The sequence below is a fragment of the Phacochoerus africanus genome, chromosome 1 (assembly GCF_016906955.1).
Source record: "Phacochoerus africanus isolate WHEZ1 chromosome 1, ROS_Pafr_v1, whole genome shotgun sequence".
In the NCBI taxonomy this organism is placed as follows: Eukaryota; Metazoa; Chordata; class Mammalia; order Artiodactyla; family Suidae; genus Phacochoerus; species Phacochoerus africanus.
The window spans coordinates 234,216,214-234,237,326 of record NC_062544.1 but is presented as its reverse complement, the minus strand read 5'-3'; the positions used below and the strand labels follow the sequence as shown (position 1 = coordinate 234,237,326).

General features: G+C 36.4%; 1 protein-coding gene across 9 annotated transcripts in view; it reads right to left on the bottom strand.

Annotated features, from left to right (window-relative positions):
- Positions 1–21,113, bottom strand: part of CBLB (Cbl proto-oncogene B) — a 219,481-nt gene that overhangs the window by 68,806 nt on the left and 129,562 nt on the right. For all 9 annotated transcript variants that reach the window (XM_047793123.1, XM_047793131.1, XM_047793097.1 and 6 more), the window contains 2 exons: positions 18,972–19,103; positions 3,500–3,703 (listed from right to left, as the gene is read on the bottom strand). In XM_047793123.1, coding sequence (XP_047649079.1) covers positions 3,500–3,703; positions 18,972–19,103 — 336 coding nt within the window. The remainder of the gene's footprint in view (positions 1–3,499; positions 3,704–18,971; positions 19,104–21,113) is intronic.

Genomic DNA, 21,113 nt, shown 5'->3' with positions numbered 1-21,113 from the left:
TGGGCAAACTAAAAAAATTGCTGTCAAAATCTCTCATCTCCTTGATAGAAAGCTCACCAGTGTGCCAGAGAAAACACAATGTGCATGGTTTGAGAGAGAGTGAAAAGATCAGGGAAAACCACGAGAGTTACCTTCTGGGCTCGTTTTACCAGTAATTCCCTTCAATTGTCAGTGTCGCTGCTAAAACAGAGCTCAAGTTTCAATGTAATCCAGTGGAAATCAGGCTGAAACTGCAACCTTTCCCAAACTTATACAGGGTAAATACCATTTTCCCCTAAGCAGTGAAGTATACAAAGTTCTTAAAAGAATTACTTTTAAGGCCTTGCTCTCCATCCCCTGATACGAATCACTGAAAGAAGGAAGCCCATTTAATAAAGAAAATTGAATTGCCTTTTTCCTTGCTAGAAAATATTACCACCTAGTTCACTAAACTACCTGAGTTTGTGTATGTTTCTCAAACACTTTTCCGTCATTCCCTGTTATCCATGCATTCAGTAAACACTTTTTAAATGCCTTATGGTACCCTAGAACTGGGGACTGCAATCTTTTTCTTAGAGGATCAGATAGTAAATATTTTAAGCTTTGCAAGAAAAGATGCAAAATCAAGGAAATTATGGAGGTACTTTAAAAAATTAAATATATAGCCATTTAAAATGTAAAAGCATTACTAGCTCACAGACAAACAAAAACAGGCCATAGGTTGCTGATTTTAGTGCTAGATCATATTCAGACCAAGCTAAAACTGTTAGGTTACTAAATTAGAATAGTATTTTGCAACAAGATCTAACTTCTAATAAGAACCTTCAGGAATGATCTAATAAAGCTCTGTCCAATGGAATTACCTATTGCATATTATATATTTCCATTATATCTATCTATAATAGATATTTCAATACCTATAGAAAATGTCCACTGATATCTACAAAAGTCAACATTGTAACCACTAGATTCCAGGGGCTATTGAGTATTTAAAATATGTTGAATGTAACTGATGAACAAATTTTTTAAATTTTATTAAATATTAATTATTAAAAATTTACACTTAAATCACCACATAAGACTAGGATATTGGAAAACAGATGTAATAGTTACTTGTATATCAATTAGTAGAACCTAACTGAATTTGCTTGGGTTTTTCATGACCTGACAGTTAGGTAGGTATAGGGCATAAAGGTTAATACTAACAGATCGTAATTAAAATTACTCTTAGTTTCTGGTTAAAATTTCATTGGGAGCTAGTAACTATTCGTGATGTACATTATATTACAGAACTGAAAAAACCTTCAGAGGACAGGTGGTTATGCTCTATCAAGTACATGTGTGTGACATGTTCCAAAGAAGACAAAGAGGTCTTGCCTGGCTCACAACTAGAATTTTGAAGTTAGGAACACCTAGAATAAAACACCAGTTCTCCTTTAGAGTAGTACTGGAATCTTAGGCAAGTTATTTCACCTCTTTCTTCTTAAATTTCTTGCAAGTAATAGTAGCTTCTACAAATTTCTACAAATAATAGCTTCTCCACAGGGTTGGTGTCATGATCAAATGAGATCAAGTATTTAAGAACCTGGAACAGTGCAAGTTCATCAAAATCATAAATGTTACTGTTTTATTGCCAATATTAATTAAAATAATACTATACAACACATACTTTAGGATATAGTTCACAATCTGACTTGGTAGAAACCATTTCATCATTCTGCACATGAGTGAGCTACATATGGAGTATTGGATAGATCACTGTATTTTTTTTTTTTATGGCCACACCCACAGCATGTGAAAGTTCCCAGGCCAGGGATTGAATCCGAACTGCAGCTGTAGCAACAATGGTTCCTTTAACCCACTCTGTGGGGCTGGGGAATGAACTTGCACCTCTGCAGTGACCTGAGCTGCTGTAGTGGGGTTCTTAACCTACTGTACCACAGCGGGAACTCCCATATCACTGTATTTTTTATCCAGCAATGAATTCTGGCTCTAGAACCTCCTAATGCAGCCATGTCACATGACTAGTCTGAGCCTCATTTCCTTATCTGAAAAATGAGAAGGGAATTTACTTCTTCAAGTTGAGAGAATACAATATGTGAAAAAGTTTTGACTAAGAAAGTTCATATTAAAATCAAATCTCGATTCCCTGTTTCCATTTGAGATTTTTCTTTCTTGTTCGTCTTTTAGAGTGACTAAGGAATAATTACTTCCTTTCTTCCATCTCTTGGGCCAAAGGGATCACAAATAACTAAAAACTGAATGAAACTGTCAGCATTAAAGGGTAGAATCAAGAGCAGTTTCTCTGAGAGTTAAAATTATGACATTTAAGAAAAACCAGTGAAGTAAAGAATAAAAATCACCCCAGACCAAAGTAAAATCTGAGAGTAGCCATGTCAGTGAAATTTGTATGTAAAAACTCCTAAGGATAAGTACTTGGTGAGCATGGAACACTGGAACACAGAAAATTCAGGAGACCAAGAAGTATATTTTGACACAACCCTAAAGAGGTAATCTCCCAAACGCCTCATCTGTTCTCTGCACCAAGTGTTCCCCTACCATAGAGGTAGATGCTTTTGGCAAATACAACCTGATGCCATTACACATTCTCATGTTTCCATAGAGATGGCAAATAGGTTGCATGTTACCTGCCAAATCCTAATGAATTGCACTGGAGGTTCCATAAGGCTGTTCAGGCCAAGCACCATGACTGATGAGCCATGTCTGCTGTAGGTCAGGATGAAGGAGGGCACCTTCATATTGTGTTTGCAGACACTTTGCATACCACTCACTTCCATCGCTCTGATTTTAAGAGCAAAAAACTTGAGTATAATCTGAATTTCATGTATCTTCCTGTACAAAGAATAGCCTGATAGCTAAGAGTCCAGCTCTCATCATCAGTACATTGCTGGTTGGTTAATTACTGAGTTGTTATCCTGGTTCAATGACTAGTCTCTTGTGGGTTTGGTTATATAAACTCCAACTGGGCAGTAGCATCCATTCCTAGTGAAATGACAAAGTTAATTTTCTGAGTCGGCAATATTGATAAGCAAACTCCAGATTACAGTAAATTCACAAAGGTAAATCTTAGGTGACTTCTTAATAGCGAAACAGAAGGCCAGCTTTCCTGGTAAGAAAGTAACCATCAGACCCTTCTTCTAGACTTCAACAAAGATGATTTTTAATTAGTTTCACCACTTCTAATTTTAATAATTTCCTTTTTTAAATTTTTCTTCACAGATGTGCTATTGCCAGTCTTCGATGGTATTTAATTCTATACAAAAGCTCTCACTGTCTCTCGTTTTGGAGTTTAAAACCAGTGAGGGAACTCCGAGCACTCTAGTTTTTCCTCAGCCTACAATCCCATCAGTCTTTCAGTGATACATCTTCACCTTTCTTTTGATTCCTGAATCTCCCTTGCCCAAACCCAAATACCCTCAGTCTTACCCCACTTGTGACAACATTGTTTCTTTTTCATGTACGCATAGCATCCAAAAAAACCTATGTTTTCTAGTCTTACCTTTCGAACATTTGCCAGGCGATTCATCATCAAGGACTCCTCTCGGTCGTCATCATCATCCAAGTCCAGCATCGGCATTCCAAAGGGGTCAATGATGCTACAGCACCTGGACCCTTCATCTCTCGGATCAAACGGGTCCACAATTATGGGCTCTGTTCCTTTTATTTCACAGCGACAGAAGGGGCAGCCTTGGCCATCTGACTCCTGAACAGACACACAAAAAAGTGCTCATTGGTCTTTGTTCAAATAAAATAATACTGAGAAAGGCCAATATTCTACAACTATAAAAAAAAGTTGCAAAAAAAGAGGTTTTAGTGTAGGAGGTGGGGGTAGAGGAAGATCTATCTACAAAGTAGTAGAGTGGAACAGGGAGGCAACAAAATCTATGTTCAGTATTTCAGATTTTCAAAGAAAATTTCCTTTAAAAAACCCTTTGATTTGCCAAAGAAAGGGAGCTTAACTTTATGTTACTGAGTGTTCACTTATAATTTAATGTATCAAAACTAGAGTCCTGCAGAAAACTGGAAATGGTATCATGTCCCTCTTTAACAAAAGTTACTGGTTCTAATTAAGCATTCTATTGAAAGGACATTTTGAAAAAAATTCATATAAATAAAGTAATAGTATCAATTAGAACAATCCATTTCAAAATTAATTCTGGTAAAGTACCTGTGCATATAACTGTGGTTAAATAGTACCATTTTAATTCTCTAAGTCTTTAAAGTCTTGACTTTCAAGCAATCAGAGGGAAAAAAATTTCTATTCAGAAATCATCATCTGTCCTGAGAGCCTGTCATCCTGACACAACTCACACGGAATGTAGTAATATGTGAGATATCAAGTTCTGCCCTTCGTTTTGCTTTCAAACTACATATTGCAAAAAGATCTGTACAGATGCTTTAGGTCCAGAAATTCATTTATTGGTAATGAAGTTTTTGTTTAAAACCTTCCAATTCCATTTCACAAAAACTACATTAAGAATTCAGTTGATAGGGAAATAGGACAAGACTATCTTCTCACCCTGCAAATAATGTTGCCTTCTAAAGTTAGATGGTGCATGATATTCACCACCATCTTTTTCTTTCTGCATCATACCCTAACTTTAGTAGTATGTTATTTAACTTCTAGAAGAAAATATAGTCAGTAAGCTTAATGACATAGGTCTTAGCAATGATTTTTTTGAACCTGACACCAAAAGCAAAAACAAACAAGTGGGATTACTTCAAACCAGAAAGTTTATGCATAGCAAAGGAAACCATCAACCAAATGAAAAAGAAACTTACTGAATGGGAGAAAATATGTGCAAAGTATGGATCTGATAAGGGGCTAACATCCAAAATATATAAAGAACTCATACCACTCAATAGAAAAAAAAACAAAACCAAAAACTAACAATCTAATTAAAAAAAATAGGCAAAGGACCTGAATAGACATTTTTCCAAAGAATACATACAGATGGCAAACAAATACATACAAAGATGCTGAACATCATAATCATCAGGGAAATGGAAATCAAAACCACCTCACACCTCTCAGAATGGCTATTATCAAAAAGATTAGAAACAACAAATGCTAGCAAGGATCGAGGCAAAGAAAACCCTTGTGTACTGTTTGTTGGAATGTAAATTAGTGCAGCCACTACGGAAAATAATATGGAAGTTCCTCAAAAAATTAAAAATAGAACTACCATACACTCCAGAAATTCCACTACTTGCTATTTACCTGAAGAAAATCAGAACACTAATTAGAAAAAAAAAAAAAAATGCACTCCCATTCATGTTCACTGCAGCATTACTTGCAATAGCCAAGATATGGAAACAACCTAACCTAAGTGTCTATCAATGGATGAATGGATAAAAAAAAAGAAAAAATTGGGAGGGGGTGTATGTATATATACACAATGGAATATAATTCAGCCATAAAAAATTTTGAAATCTTGGAGTTCCCGTCGTGGTGCAGTGGTTAACGAATCTGACTGGGAACCATGGGGTTGTGGGTTCGATCCCTGCCCTTGCTCAGTGGATTAAGGATCCGGTGTTGCCGTGAGCCGTGGTGTGGGTCGAAGACGCGGCTTGGATCCCGTGTTGCTGTGGCTGTGGCGTAGGCTGGTGGCTACAGCTCCGATTCAACCCCTAGCCTGGGAACCTCCATATGCCGCGGGATCGGCCCAAGAAAAGGTAAAAAAAGGACAAAAAAAAAAAGATTGAAATCTTGACATCTTGCCACAACATAAATGGACCTCAAGGGCATTATAATGAGTGAAATAAATTAGAAGAGGACAAATATCATATGATCTTTCTTATATGTGGCATCTAAAAATTAATTAATTCAAAACAAAGATAAGCTCACAGAGAACAGATTAGTGGCTGCCAGAGGCAGAGGGTAGATGGTGGGAGAAATGGGTAAACTGTTTTTTTTTTTTTTTTAGTTTAAATAAGTTGAATGTCACTAAGTAAAAAATTAAAATATAACAGAGCTAATAATCCCTGTGTCTTTAATGGATGAAGGATGGAAAGCAGTACTCTGGGCCCTAAGTAAACACTTCATTCATTTACACATTTTTTGAATTTACAGAAAATTTCAAACAAAAGCAGAGAAAAGTGTAATAAACCTGTATGTAGCTATCTCCCAACTGCAACAATTATCAATTCATGCCCAATCTTGTTTCACCTATACCTTGACTTGTTCCCTCTACCCCTGAATTATTCTGAAGCACATCCTAACATTATACAAATTCATCTGAAAAATGTCTTAGTATGTGTACCTCAAAACAGAAAATCCTCTTAAGGCCTAACTACAATACAGTTATCATAACAAACATCGATCCACTCAATCTAAATCATTAAAGTCATATGTTTTTAATTTATTTTTTACTTTTTATTTTTCTGTCTTTTCTAGGGCTGCACCCACAGCATATGGAGGTTCCCAGGCTAGGGGTCTAATCAGAGCTGTAGCCACCAGCCTACACCACAGCCACAGCAACATGGGACCGCATCTGCAACCTACACCACAGCTCTCAGCAATGCCGGATCCTTAACCCACCAAGCGAGGCCAGGGATCAAACCCGCAACCCCATGGTTCCTAGTTGGATTTGTTAACCATTGAGCCACAACGGGAACTCCTATCTTTTATTTTTTAAATGATTTTTATTTTTTCCATTATAGTTGGTTTACAGTGTTGTTAATTTTCTACTATACAGCAAAGTAACCCAGTCACACATACGTATATATCTACACTTTTTCTCACATTATCCTCCATCATGCTCCATCGTAAGTGAGTAGATATAATTCCCAGTGCCATGCAGCAGGATCTCATCACTTTTTTATTTTTTCGCTTTTTAGGGCCGCACCTGAGGCATATGGAAGTTCCCAGGCTAGGGTTGAATTAGAGCTACAGCTGCTGGCCTGCACCACAGCCACAGCAATGTGGGATCTGAGCAATGTCTGTGACCTACACCACAGCTCATGACAATGTCGGATCACCGACTACTGAGCGAGGCCAGGGATTGAAGCGTATCCTGGTGGATACTAGTCTGATTCGCTTCCACTGTTCCAACGAGAGCTCCATAAAGTCTTATTATGTTTTAATACAGTGCTTAGAATGTGTAAGCAACTGTATTCATCTACAAAGGCTTCCTTAGAACGTCCAAAGTCAATCTGCATGTTGTTTAGTTAGGGATGACTTCTAGTTTATGCTATTTCCTAGTTTGTGTGATCTGTTTCCTGATTAAGCGCAATTGAAGAGTGAGCTTGAAAAGTGGAGGAGGTAAAAGGCAATAGCATGCTGAGAGTATAAAAAAGGACTGGGAACGGTTCCTCTAAAATGAAATTTAGGTTTTTCCACATCTCTCCTACCTTAAAGCTTAATGCTATACAAATTACTATGTGAGAGCAGCTGATTTATGAGTATACATCACAAAAGTCATTTTCTGTTCAGCTTTATCTTTGAGAGTTTACATTACTAGGATCAAAATCTAACTGCAGGAGTTCCCGTCGTGGCGTTAACGAATCCGACTGGGAACCATGAGCTTGCGGGTTCGATCCCTGGCCTTGCTCAGTGGGTTAAGGATCTGGCGTTGCCATGAGCTGTGGTGTAGGTCACAGACTCAGCTGGATCCCGCATTGCGGTGGCTCTTGTGCAGGCCGGTGGCTAGAGCTCTGATTTGACCCCTGGCCTGGGAAACTCCATATGCCACAGGAGTGGTCCCAGAAAAGGCAAAAAGACAAAAAGACCAAAAAAAAAACCTAACTGCACTGTAATGCATTTTGACTTGCAAACATACAGCACACAATGTGCCTCCTCTAAAACAATTTCACCCACCACTTTCTCTGTAAACTAATTTCATATGCAAATTAAGCTTGACCATATTCTAAAATTTGGTACTCAGATTCTCGAACTTTGGGGCTATTTTGGTACTCCACCTTCATTCCTTTCAGATGGTTGATTTGTTTGTTTGTTTGGCCATTCCTGTGGCACATGCAAGTTCCCAAGCCAGGGGCTGAACCTGCGCCATAGCTTTAACCAGAGCCACAGCAGTGACAAAGCCAGATCCTTAATACACTGAGCCTCAAGAGAACTCCTCTCAGAGAGGTGATTAACCACATATGAAGGATGTCTTCAATAGACATATATAACTAATCAAGATTATGCCTCAATAATTAAAATAACATTTCTGTCAACGTATACTTAATTCAAGATCACAGAGCATACGTTAACGAAGAAAGACAGTCCCCAACATATTCAAATCCTGAGAAAACTGAGAGGAATTACTTGGACTCTGTCTATTCTAATTCACTCAGGAGATTTCACTTCCTCAAAGAAATCCTCCCAAACCAAAGGATACAGAAGTTATCAGTGAATACCACATCATATGAAAATTAACTACGTACTGATAAAGTTACTCAGACTAATTTATCAACCATAAATACTCTAAGTCAATGATATTAAGTATAGGTAATCGAAGAACAAATTAACATTCACAGAAAAATAGAAAAATTTTAACTTCTCCCCCAGATTCCCACATATCACCATTGGTATGTATCAGCCATCTTCCATATTCTTTATTTAAATGTTCTTTAAATAGATATTATCTCTTAAATAAATCTTTTAATTTTTAAAGATAAGCATCGTACATAGTATAATTTATTTGCTCTCAGTCTGATTATTTGAGGGCATCCTTTAAGGTCAATCACTTCAGGCCTTCCCACATATACAATATAAATGGAGGGCCCTAGAGAATATATGAGTCTCATTTTGGAGTACACTTTATATTTTTACTATGTGTATGGTTCCCATCTCAGCAACTTCTAATGTACATTACTGTGCTTTACTTCACACAGATTTGAAGTTTCCATAATTTTTTTAAAACATGCAACAATTATAAATAAATAGATAAATACATATATACATATACTGAGAGCAGCTTGGGTCCATACAAAGCCTTTTCACAGCATATTATATCCCACAGAAACTCAGTAGCTTCTTGTTATAAAGAATGAATGAGAATAGTTAATGGTGATTTTGAATAAGCAACAGTGAGAGAGATTTTTGGTTTTGGTGTGCTTTTATGATGGGCAAGAGAAGATGACACTGATGAATATCTTCTAGTTTTAATTTGAGAAGCCACAAAAACAGTAAATTAGGAAAGGAACATAGGCATTCTGAATCAGGAAGCCTGGATTGAAAACTTATACCCACCAATTCCAGCTATAAGACACTGGGTAAGCCATTTCATCTTAGGTATAGGTAGGGTATAAAGAAAGAATACACATTTTAGGAGACATCTTAAAGTGAGATAATTTAATTCAAAGCGTTCCAAAGTGCTATGCAGATTCCAGTTGGTATAATTACTACAAAAATGGTCTCAAGAACAAAGAAAAGTCATAAGATAGCTGAGGAAACAAATTGTAGCCATAACATGACTCTCAAAGCAAAAGAGGCACTCCAACAGTTAACCACATTTGTACAGAAAAATGCAGTATGTAATCAAGGACAAATGCTAACTTATGACACTCTTGAAGGCAAACATTTTCTTATTTGTAGTACTAAGGTTACAAAGTTTTACCAATATTAGAAATGTGAAGGTTGACTGCTATTGAAGGAAGATCTATTAAAAGATTATTTCTGGAGTTCCCGTTGTGGTGCAGCAGAAACAAATCCAACTAGGAACCATGAGGTTGAGGGTTTGATCTCTGGTCTCACTTAGTGGGTTAAGGATCCGGCATTGCTGTGAGCTGTGGTGTAGGTTACAGATGTGGCTTGGACCTTGCATTGCTGTGGCTCTGGCATAGGCCGGTAGCTATAGCTCCGATTAGACCCCTAGCCTGGGAATCCCTATGTGCCACTGGTGCGGCCCTAAAAAGACAAAAAAAAAAAAAAAAAAGATTATTTCTTAGTGCCTTGAATGTGATCCTTAGAGCTGGCTTCTCACCTCTCTTAGATAGTTACACATTTTTCCACAGCAGTACTATCTAAATATAGACCATCAGTAATCCCTTTTAACATGTCATATTAAAATCAGTGTATTAATTTTCATCTATGGGCTTTTTTGTTAATTACTATTTTGAATACTCCAATATCTTTCTTTTAAATTCTTCTGAAAAAAATATGCAGGAGAAATAATCAGAGGAAAAATTAATTTTACTTTTAATTGAACTAAAGTCCTTGGCAGTAATTCAAAACAAGGCTGCATATCCAATTGCCACATGTGTATCCATTTTTATGCTAGAAGGAAGATTTGAGGAGTTCCCATTGTGGCTCAGTGGTTAACAAATCCAACTAGGAACGATGAGGTTGCAGGTTCGATCCCTGGCCTCGCTCAGTGGGTTAAGGATCCAGCATTGCCATGGCTGTGGTGTCGGCCAGCAGCTACAGCTCCGATTGGACCCCAAGTCTGGGAACCTCCATATGCCGCAGGTGCGGCCCTAGAAAAGACAAAAAGAAAAAAAAGATTTGAAGAGTACAGTTTAGTCTGTGCCATTCATGAGCTCAGAAAACATTTTCTAGATTCCTGGAAAGAAAAATAAGATGAAAACAGGTCCTTTCTTTACACTTTATGTGGTAACCCTGCAACATGACCATGGCATAATACGCTACTACAAAAAAGAAGACATGGAGGAGTTCAGGGTAAAGAAAATTAATATTTGTGGAACAGTGTGGAAGGGAAAGAGAACTCTCCAAGTTTCATTGCCAAAGACAGAATGGAAACGCCGCACCCAGAGTGGTAATGCTTCAAAGAATGCCTCTAGAGAGGTGATTAGTCAGCTTACTTAGTATTCTGTGCAAATTCAGCCTTGCTTATCCAATTTATTAAATAACACAGATGTTTCAGAAGGAGAAAAAAGTATCTGACACCTCTTTGGAGGCATGACTAATGGGCCATTATGACAGCAATTAAAGAGTAACCACTTGCAGCCTGTAACAACTAACTGACACCTCTACTGTGCATTTCTTAAGGTTTCTGTTAATTACATAAAATTTAAGTCTCCAATGAATTTCAATTAAACCAAAGTAGGGCATCAAATGGAAGGAAAAGTTGGTGAAGAATGACTTGCTAAAAATGCACAATGGTTGAATATCTAATGTTTTATGGTCAGGGTTTAATATTTCCTATCGCGACTGATTTATCAGAGCTTTTTGGCAGGCATGCAGACTTTAAAATCCTTTTCATATCAGCATGCTCAACCAAAGTAGTAGAAAGCAACAAAAATGTCTCTCATCCATAATTAAATTTGAAGGATAACAGGATATTCATTTTGATTATTAAATTCCATAATCCCCTATAAAATTTTCAAATTTAATTTTATCTTCTTGAGGGTAAGGACTATGTCTTTAATACAAACTTGGAATACAGAAGCTGCTCAAAGAAAGTTTCCCAAATAAACGAAAAAGGTCATAGATTTGAGATCTTGGAGAAAGATGGGTAAAACATTCTATGTCAGCTTCTATCAAGCCAGTTAGGGGAAACCAAATTATCCTGTGCACAATTAAGCCTGAAAACTTAACTTTCTCTGATTAAAAAAAAATTATGTAAAACAAAAACATTGGCTTTAAAGTCAGAAAACAGATTCCAGCTCTTCACTATTTTGAATAAGGAACAAGTTGAAAAGATATATTATATGCACTTATATTCAGAGACTTAATACTCATACATTTCCCATTACATCTACAAGTTTAGATATAATGTTTTTGACAATATATTGCTGAACTATGGAAATGTTCCATAATTTTGTTCATGTTGTTCTCATACTGACCATCAATCAGGTTAAGTCCAATGAGCAGCTCATTATGGCTATGATGTGAGGTTTTTAGCATAGCTAATGTTAATTGTGTTTTAACTGGATTAACTTTATTAGACTTTCATTTTTATTAAATAACAAGGACATGTGAAAAATAACATGTTTAAATGATTGAAGAATGCTGCTGTTCATACTACAATATGAAAACTGTCAGGAGTTCCCGTCGTGGCGCAGTGGTTAACGAATCCGACTAGGAACCATGAGGTTGCGGGTTCGGTCCTTGCCCTTGCTCAGTGGGTTAACGATGCGGCGTTGCCGTGAGCTGTGGTGTAGGTTGCAGACACAGCTCAGATCCTGTGTTGCTGTGCCTCTGGCATAGGCTGGTGGCTACAGCTCCAATTAGACCCCTAGCCTGGGAACCTCCATATGCCGTGGGAGCGACCCAAGAAATGCCAAAAAAAAAACCAAACAAACAAACAAAAAAAACACCTGTCAAAATAGGTCTATTGATTGGTAGGAAGCAGCACTGTGTGAAATCTGTTATGTAAATGTAGAAACATTCTGCTTATCTAAAAGTGGAATTGTTCAAAAGTTGATGCTTCTTTAACCACTAAGATCCCATTGAGAAATAGAGTCTATGGAACATCACTTAGACATTTTCACACCTTGACCTAACAACAATTTTCTTCAGGGTAAAGAAAATTTGAACCAGAGATTGCTAGGCATGCTTCTAGGTGTAAAAAAGCAATAAAGAGAAACTTGGTCTTCTCCCCTGTAGGTTAATGCCAGTAATACTGCAAGCAATGAAAAAAAAGTACCAAAAAACCCCCAAAAATGTGAAAAGTTGAAAGGAATCTCCCAGAAGCTAATGAATGGAACAAATGGATCTGAGGTTTAAAAATCTTAGGATTCATTCTCAGATCTTGAGCACGATGAAAGGTCTTTGAAAAGATCACAGATACTTTTCAGAGGACAGATGTACAGAATACATTACAAGGGCTTTTCACAACTGATCTATAATACCAATGTCTTTTTACCTATTGTAATCTTAGTCCTGTAATTCTCTTTCCTTTACATTACCTACTATACAATCTATACGTATTTATCAAGTAACTATCAGTGTGGAGGTAGCATGCTGGGGGGAAGGAATTCTAAAACAGCAATCCACATTCTAGAGGAGAAAGGTACATAATATGCATAATACAAATACAGAGAGGTAAGAGCTTACAGAGAGTATACAAAATGTACCAGAAAAATATTAATTATGAACTGTGTTGTGTGGGAAGAATTTTAAAGATGCTAAAATAATGCCTTTGAGTATTTTTTGTTAACTTATATCCAAAATTCTATGTTTATATTAGGTTAATAACATTCACTATGACATGACTATGATTTAATTTGATCATTATTTCAACTTTGTAAGCGCATTTGAATTTGTCAGTTTTTTACTACTTTACTTAGAAAACTACCACTTTATTACTACTTTTTCATACACTGTCTCCTAAAATTTTACTCAGAGACATTTTTAGCACTTCACAATTTTACACTTCCTCAATCTCTAAGTGTAAAACTAAGAAGTACTTCAGATTAAAAAAAAGAGGAAATTGCAAAAGTTAACCATTTACAATGGACATACTTTCATGTAAGGTCATTAGAACAGTATGAAAAATCATGAAGAAAATCAAGGAAATGATTAGCTACAAGCAAGAGGAACTGCACCATTTGGAGGATACTGAGTAATATATAGAAAAGTTCTCAAAATTTTAGCCAACCTAATCCAACAATATGCACCACATCATGCACTGCATGATGCAAAAGATCATGCACAACCACGTGGAGTTCATCCCATGTTCATAAGGATGGTTCAACATACCAATCAATCAGCATCATACACCACATTAACAAAACCATAAGATCATCTCAATAGATGCGAAAAATGAGTTGACAAAGTACAACATGCATTCATGATAAAAATTCTTACCAAAATGGGTATAGAGGGACCATACCTTAACATAATAAAAGCCATTTGTGACAAACCCACAGCAAATATAATACTCAATGGAGAAAATCTGAAAGTCTTCTCACTATAATCTGAAACAAGACAAGGATGCCCACTCTCACCACTGTTATTCAAAATAGTACTGGAAGTCCTAGCCACAGCAGTCAGACAAACAAAAGAAATAAAAGGCATCCAAATAGGAAGAGAAGAGGTAAAATTGTCACTGTATGCAGATGACATGAAAACCTTAAGGACTCAACCCAAAAACTAACTAAACTGATCAACAAATTCAGCAAAGTAGCAGGATACACGATGAACATTCAAAAACCGGTTGGATTTCTGTATACTGACAATGAAATATTAGAAAGGGAATACAAAAGTAAAATACCTTTCAAAACTGCAGCCCAAAAAATCAAATACCCAAGAATAAACCTAACCAAGGAGATGAAAGACTTATATTGCTGAGAATTATAAAACATTAATCAAGGAAATTAAAAAGGATGCAAAGAAATGCTCCTGGGTTGGAAAAATTAATATTGTAAAAATGGCCATACTACCCAAAGCAATCTGCAGATTTAATGCAATCCCCATCAAATTACCCATGACATTTTTCACAGAACTAGAACAAACCATCCAAAACTTTATGTGGAACCACAAAAGACCCAGAATTGCCAAAGCAATCCTAAGGAACAAAAACCAAGCAGGAGGCATCACAGTCCCAGACTTCAAGCAATATTACAGAGACACAGCCATCAAGACAGTGGGGTACTGGCATCAAAACAGACAGATGGACCAATGAAACAGAATAGAGAACCCAGAAATAAACCCAGACACCTTCGGTAAATTAATCTTTGACAAAGGAGGCAAGAATATAAAATGGGAAAAATAGTCTTTTCAGCAAATATTGCTGGGAAATGTGGACAGCTGCATGCAAAGCAATGAAACTAGAACACACCCTCACACCATGCACAAAAATAAACTCAAAATGGCTTAAAGACTTAAATGTAAGACAAGATACCATCAAACTCCTGGAAGAGACACAGGCAAAACATTCTCTGACATCAACCTCATGAATATTTTCTCAGGTCAGTCTCTCAAAGCAACAGAAATAAAAACCAAAATAAACCAATGGGACCTAAACAAACTGACAAGTTTTTGCCCAGCAAAGGAAACCAAAAAGACAACCTACAGAATGGGAGAAAATAGTTTCAAATGATGCAACAGACAAGGGCTTAATCTCTCAAACAAAAACAACTTATACAACTCAACAGCAAAAAAGCCAACAAACAATGGAAAAATGGGCAAAAGATCTGAATAGACATTTCTCCAAAGAAGATATATAAATGGCCAACAGGCACATGAAAAAATGCTCAACATCACTGATTATTGGAGAAATGCAAATCAAAACTACTCTGAGCTACCACCTCACACCAGTCAGATGGCCATCATTACTACGTCCACAAATAACAAATGCTGGAGAAGGTTTTGAGAAAAGGAAACCCTTCTACACTATTGGTATGAATGTAAATTTGTACAACTACTCTGGAAAAGAGTATGGAGCTTCCTCAGAAAACTATATATAGAACTACCATATGACCCAGCAATCCTACTCTTGGGCATATATCCAGACAAAACTTTCCTTGAAATAGACACATGCACCCACATGTTCATCGCAGCACTATTCGCAATATCCAAGACATGGAAACAACCTAAATGTTCATCGACAGATGACTGGATTAAGAAGATGTGGTATATATACACAATGAAATACTACTCAGCCATAAAAAAAACAAAATAATGCCATATGCAACAACATGAATGGAACTAGAGACTCCTCATACTAAGTGAAATAGGTGAGAAAGACAAATACCATAAGATATCACTTATATCTGGAATCTAATATAGGGCACAAAGGAACCTTTCCACAGAAAAGAAAATCATGGACTTGGAGAACAGACTTGTGGTTGCCAAAGGGGAGGGAGTGGGATGAACTGGGAATCTGGGGTTCCTTTGAAATGGATAAGCAATGAAATCCTGCTATAGAGCACTGGGAACTATATCTAGTCACTTATGATGGAGCATGATGGAGGATGTTTGAATGGGTCATCTTACTGTACAGTAGAAAATTGACAGAACACTGTAAACCAGCTATAGTGGAAAAATTGAAATCATTTAATTTTTTTTTAAAGCAAAAAATATATAGAAAAGCTGTGGTGGTGTAAAGAGCAAAGGACTAATAACATAGTCATGAATATTCCTGTGTTTTTTCCATGTAACATTCCTACCGCAAATAGTTCACAAACTTACTAAATAAAATATACAGCACTGGCCCTGAAGTTTTAAAGGGTGAATTTCATTTAACAAGTATACAGAAAGTAGGAGTTCCCATTGTGGCTCAGCGGAAACAAATCCAATTAGTATCTATGAGGATGCAGATTTGATTCCTGGCCCTGCTTAGTTGGTTAAGGATATGGCATTGCCCTGAGTTGTGATGTAGGTCACAGACGTGGCTTGGGTCTAGTGTTGTTATGGCTGTGGAGTGGGTCAGTAGCTGCAATTCTGCTTCAACCACTAGCCTGGGAACTTCCATATGCTGCGGGTGCGGCTCTTACACACACACACACACACACACACACACACACACACACACACACAAAGTAAAATAAGTAAACTATTTTTGCTTTATATCTAGCTCTACTCGTTTACCCACTCTGAGGCACAAGGTAAACTACTATCTTGTTTGAAACTTTAAACAATGACCTTTACTAAGCAAAGGTTTCTGCCAAGCTAATGAGAGCTTTTGACTTAATTATTAATACTCAGTATGTTTCACTTCCAAATATCAGGGTATTTTCAAGTTAAAAATGCTAAATCTTACAATATGTATGTATTTGTATGCTCCAAGATTAGAGCCCCACCAAGAGAAGGGGCTGAAACACATAGGCCATGCATGGAGGTAGAGAATTGGGAGTTTGTACCAGCCTAAAATTCTGGTTCTATTTAGGGAGAAAAGCAAAGCTCTTAGTTTTCTTCATACCTGTGAGGAACCTAACTATCATACTGAAGACATAAGTCAGTCCAAAGGGGTGACAAACACATTTGGCCTCTGTTTTTTTTTTTTTTTTTGTCTTTTTGCTATTTCTTGGGCCGCTTCCGAGGCATATGGAGATTCCCAGGCTAGGGGTCGAATCGGAGCTGTAGCCACCGGCCTACGCCAGAGCCACAGCAACACGGGATCCGAGCCGCGTCTGCAACCTACACCACAGCTCATGGCAACGCCGCATCGTTAACCCACTGAGCAAGGGCAGGGACTGAACCCGCAACCTCATGGTTCCTAGTCGGATTCGTTAACCACTGCGCCACGACGGGAACTCCTGGCCTCTATTTTTAATGGGTTTCGGGTTAAGGCAAATCATCTTATAGTAGTCCCATCCCATTCAGCCAAGCACTGAATCAATAACATCTCTATAATACCCTGATACATTTGAAACCCTCTTGCAAACTGACAGTTTTGTCTTCTACCAGTGTAACTACATTTATTGAAACTCATTTATAAAAAGACATTGCTAGGTCTGCAGAACTATTATTGTTAACATGACTTAAATAGTGATCAAGTGACTACACGAGAATTTGCTGATGTCATCCTGAGAATCCCTCTTCCACCTATTTCTCCCTATACTACACAACTCACAAGCATCCTGAAGGGATAAAGGGGGACTAGAGCAAGGATAACAAGGAAAACCTCAATTAAAGTATAAACCAAATGCATTTTTTCTTTTACTTTTTAGGACCGCACCTGTGGCACACAGTAGTTCTCAGGCTAGGGGTCAAATTGGAGCTATAGCTGTCAGCCTAGATCACAGCCAAGCAATGTGGCATCCAAGCCATGTCTGCGACCTACACCACAGCTTGTGGCAACGCGGGATCCCCGACCCACTGAGCAAGGACAGGGATAGAACCTGCACCCTCAGGGATAATAGTAGGATTCATTTCCACTGTGCCACAATGCGAAATCCCCAAATGCATTTTGAGAGAGAAGTGTTGGGATGCTAACAATTTTTATCAATATAGCAAAGCTGTCTAGGAGTTCAGAAACGGCTTTGAAAATGTAAATGTAATTCATTTCCCAGATCTTCCCCTTGTTTTTCATCCATTTTTTGAATCTCCCCAAAGGAAGAAGGAGGCCCTTTTTATAAGATTTTGAAAATGTGAAAATCATTAATACTTTATTATCAAGTAATGAGCTCAACAAATATCAATGCTTCTGTGCACCTGCACTACCCCTCCTGGTTCACCTGTGCTGTCCCTCCTGGTGCTCGGAGGCCATCCTTCCTCAGGCGTGGCACAGGTCCTGGGTTGGAGAGAAGGCTCCAGAGTAGGGTAGGGATACCGATGACAGCACTCAGGTGCAAGTTTTTTTCAAAGGCTTGAAATTTGCATTATTTGTTTTCTAAACTCAATCAACAATACTGACTTCAATACCAACTGTGTTAAACAGCAGTTAGAAAATAGCTGAGCAAAATATTCTGTGAATCCTCCAAATACTCAAAACTGCACAACTGTCCAAAGATGTAATATTGATAAAGAAATATTTTTTAAAAAGCCCTTGGGGGAAACCAATTATTCTCTGCATTTTATTCTAAAACATCACATCAATCTATATTTATTGAATGCCTACACCTTTTCTTAGTCTGCTTCTATAAACTGTGAAATATAGTGCCTGTTTCTTTAGGAACTACAGGTATTTGGGAGTCTTTTCTGTCTGATTCTCCTATTTCAGCCTTACAGAGCAACTGTAGACATGTGAGACAGGAGACATGCTTCCTCAGGAGAAGAAAGGTGTTGAAACAACAGATGATTTATCAACTAGAGTATACTTTGGTTAAGAATACGACCTATTATAAATAGAATCTGACTTACAATAAATAATACAAATATAGTTAGTTGGCAACACTGATAAGTGACATTATAAAACGAATAGTGTTATAAAGTAGAACTACTTATGATTAACATCATAAAATTAAGTTATACTTGCAAAGGAAACAAAAAACACAGCAAAAAGTGAAGTTGTATTAATGAAAGATTCAAACATATGAGATTTTGTTTAACGACCATTCAAATAAAACACTTAGCAGTATTACTTCCTGAATCATTAACATGAAGAAAACTGAAGAGAGAAATAGTCACAGAGAATATAAGGAAGACCTAAGTGTTGCTAATTAAACCTTAATTATACCTGCCAGGCTGTAAGGCAAGAGGTGCACATCAAATGCCCACAAGGCTCAATCTTAACATCTTTGTCGTTTTCAGCACAAATTTTGCAGAGCTGAAAAGTGGAACCCATTTCACAATACAATTCATATTGCTCCTAGAATTTGGGGGGAAAAAAGGCAAAGTTAATGTATTTCTAGCATGAATGGTTAATACTGAATTTTCTTAAATATAATAACAAATTCCTCATACTTGATCCTGTCAGATTATGTTGTCATTTAGGACATGTTTTAAAAAATGGGTAATCACAATTTGATCTACAAAATTCAAGAGATTTTTATCAGCAATTGCATAAGTTTATTTTAATGCTTTAAATTATTTAAGGTCTTGTACTGATCCTCTAGGAAGGTATCTGCATCAATTGATTTAAAAGATAAAAGTTACAGGTTTAAAAGGCAATAAGAAATATCTTTATTTTCTATGTAAATGCCACATACTCATCTAATTTTACTGTCAAATTGTAATACACACACATATAAACACACACACATGATTCCGGCTGACCATTAATTTTATTTCTTAGCTATCTACAGAAATTTCAGAATGGAAGTAAGGCAGCAGTTGCCAAGGCCTTTCTGAGTGCTAGGTACTGTCATCATTTATTATGTCATGTAATCTCCAAAGTATAAGATAGACAACAAAATAACATACCTGAGGCTCAATACGTTTAAACTGTTTTCCTCAAACTCTATACTTAAATCTCTAACTCTGATTTGCACACTCTTTCCCCAGTCTAACAGGCAAGAAAACTAATCACTTCAGCAACCAAAAATTGTTTTTATTAAACATCTTCCTGATTTATTAGTTTAGAAGCTTTTGGCATAGGAAAATTCTTAGTATTCAAATATTGAAAAGATCTATGTCATAAAGAAGATAGAAATATATTGGTAAATATAAAGAAAATATTAAAAACTATTATTTAATAGGGATACAAGAAAAGAAATTATAGAAATAAAAAATTGTTTTTTTAAAAAAGCCAATGTTTTAGTCTAGCAAGGGCCGACTACATACATGGCCTTGGGTAGGATGAATAAACGACAATATTTAACCCCTAATCCTCCAATCTCAGTGAGAAAAAAAATCTATGCACACACATATATAGATACATACATACATACACCCACACGTTCATATATAAATTGTGTCTACCATGATATATGTGACTATATAAATCATTTTCAAGTAAATTAAGGAAAAATACAAGAATGGATCAAGATGGAGGTCTAAAGTAATCCAAAATAAATTATGTATCACTGAAATCCTTAAAATATAAGTATCTACATTGGTTGTAAAATCCAAAGGACCAATTTAAATTACAAAATAATTAAAATAAGCTAAAATCACAGCTGCAGAATTCAATGCAACTTAAGGAGTAAACTATTCAAATATTTATGACTGATTTAAGGGAATGACACTACTCCTGAATATGAATTTTTAAACAATTTTTAAACAATGGATGTATCATGAGGAAGTGTCTCGTGTCTTTTTGAATATATTAGAAAATACATAAGCACTATATAAATTTTAAAATGGCTTTCATATATTAAATTTCAAAACTCCCCTTATACAGTATATATTTCAACAAACGTTTTACATAATAGTATCAAGACTGCTGAGACTGAAATCTGGAGAGTTAGAAACAAAACAAAAATTACTTTTTGTCTTCCCCAAAGCCTATAATTCATTTTTACTAGATTTTTTTATTATTACACTAAGCACAAAATATTTAAATTATAAAATATTTTTAAACTAGACTGGATTACTACAAAACATTCAAGTTCTTTTTCAGATAAACACTCTAGTCAGAATGGTATTTTTTGATTTTTAATTTTTAAAAGCACATTTATTCATATATGGTAATGTGTAATGTATTTACAGAGGTTAAACTTACATAACTCACCTTTACAAAATACAATCTTTCCTAATTGTATTTTACCTAACCCTTTTTACATAAGATGCAGAAGTTCCCATGTGAGTACATAGTGCTACCTTCCTCTCATTAAAAACTTAACAGTATGATACAGTATGAGTGTATATGGTATTTAACCTATGATTGAGTATTTGGCATTTTGTAATATTTTGTTTTTATGAAAAATGCTAAAATGAA